Here is a 1584-nt window from a genome sequence, read left to right on the forward strand (position 1 = left end):
AAAAAAAAAAAAAAAAAAAAAAAAAAGAACAAAAGGTTAAAAAAAAAAAAAAAAAAACGGGGTGGGGGTTTGTGGGTTTTTTTTTTTTTTTTTTTTTTTTTTCTACCTAACGCTATCACATATCAGCTAGACTTTTTACTCGGTCTGGAAGGTACACTACTAGTCCTTTTGTAGAAGTAGAGGTATGCTAAATAAACAAACCATGCTAATGAGCAGAAGCGTCCTCAACGGAGCCTTCACCACAGTACCGACCCTCGCAGAAATTCAAGAAATTGAAGTGGTTTTTTTATGTGATGGTTGATGGTTTTGTATACAGTTCTGATAACATTTTACCCTCAATAAATTTCAAGTGCGTCTAAAATAGCAGGAGATTCCAGAATACAGGCTCCGTTGTAGACACTCTGATGGTCCAGAGTCTATGGTCCCCGTTGTGCACGCGCACTTAGACTTGGACATTTGTTTCAAGCTGTTTCTTTTATTTTCAGCTGATAACGGGTTCAATCCTACCTGGAATGAGTCCTGTGAGTTCACAGTTCATAACCCGGAGATGGCACTGTTGAGATTTGTATGCCAAGACGAGGACATGTTTGGCGATTCCAACTTCATTGGACAGGCCACTTATCCTGTAAGTATCCATTTTTTTTTTCTTTTTTTTTAATGGTTTTTTTTTTTTAATGGTGCCAAAAGTGGACATCTCGGATCTTTGACCTTAATATAACTAATTAATGTCATCTTACGTCTGGGCTTTCAAGATAGCAACGAGTGTCCATGATAAAGTAAGTCTAATTAATTAATGTCAACTTTGCAGAAATACCATGTTTTAAATTGGTGAGCTTTCGATGTCACTCAGGACATCATCTTCAGACCAAGATAGATGTTGACTCTATCGCAGCATAAATGAAAATAATGTAGGTTTAAGAAAAATGCTCTTTTCCCGAACATAAAAATTAGGTACTTCTTTTTTTTATCGCACGAGAGGTAAAAGTTAATGAAAATACATACCAGACAACAGATCTGGGTATGCAATGTGCTAAGAATAAATCATTAGTTGACAACTTTTGTGAAGGTCCCATAAACATAAATGAAAATAATGTAGGTTTAAGAAAAATGCTCTTTTCCCGAACATAAAAATTACTTCTTTTTTTATCGCACGAGAGGTAAAAGATAATGAAAATACATACCTTTTTACCCAATTAGGTACTAATGTTATTTCTACGATTTTCCCGCCAACTTACCTCATTTTGCTCGCCTCCAAAGTCTCAATATAGTCGAGAAAGAAGCGCGAATTCCTCACACTGACCGCCAAATCCTGCTCCTCCTCGTCCTCATGGTCCATATTCGGTTCCTCTCCCCTATCACCCGGAATATAAGAGGGGACCACATTCGGCCTGTCTCCCCTATCAGCGTTAATATAGGAGGGGGCCACATTCGGCCTGTGTTCGCTATCAGTTACAGGGTCCAGGGTGAGACAGCTGGGTCCGGTGCTTGTACTACGGGGTACGTCGTACACCAGACTTTCACTACGATCCGTCTGGGAAGGGAAACAGTTTAATTAAATGAATTAATAATAATGAAAAACATCAC

The 1584-nt window shown here is 38.3% G+C and overlaps 1 protein-coding gene across 1 annotated transcript in view; it reads left to right on the forward strand.

Annotated features, from left to right (window-relative positions):
• The window catches only part of LOC103509633 (1-phosphatidylinositol 4,5-bisphosphate phosphodiesterase gamma-1-like), a 9418-nt gene extending 8257 nt beyond the window's left edge, over positions 1-1161 (forward strand). Inside the window, exons 8-9 of the mRNA XM_008474258.1 lie at positions 486-625; positions 1156-1161. Of these exons, the coding sequence (XP_008472480.1) occupies positions 486-625; positions 1156-1161 (146 nt within the window). The remainder of the gene's footprint in view (positions 1-485; positions 626-1155) is intronic.
• The last annotated feature ends 423 nt before the right edge of the window (positions 1162-1584 follow it).

This window comes from Diaphorina citri, unplaced genomic scaffold (assembly GCF_000475195.1).
Source record: "Diaphorina citri unplaced genomic scaffold, Diaci psyllid genome assembly version 1.1 scaffold516, whole genome shotgun sequence".
In the NCBI taxonomy this organism is placed as follows: Eukaryota; Metazoa; Arthropoda; class Insecta; order Hemiptera; family Psyllidae; genus Diaphorina; species Diaphorina citri.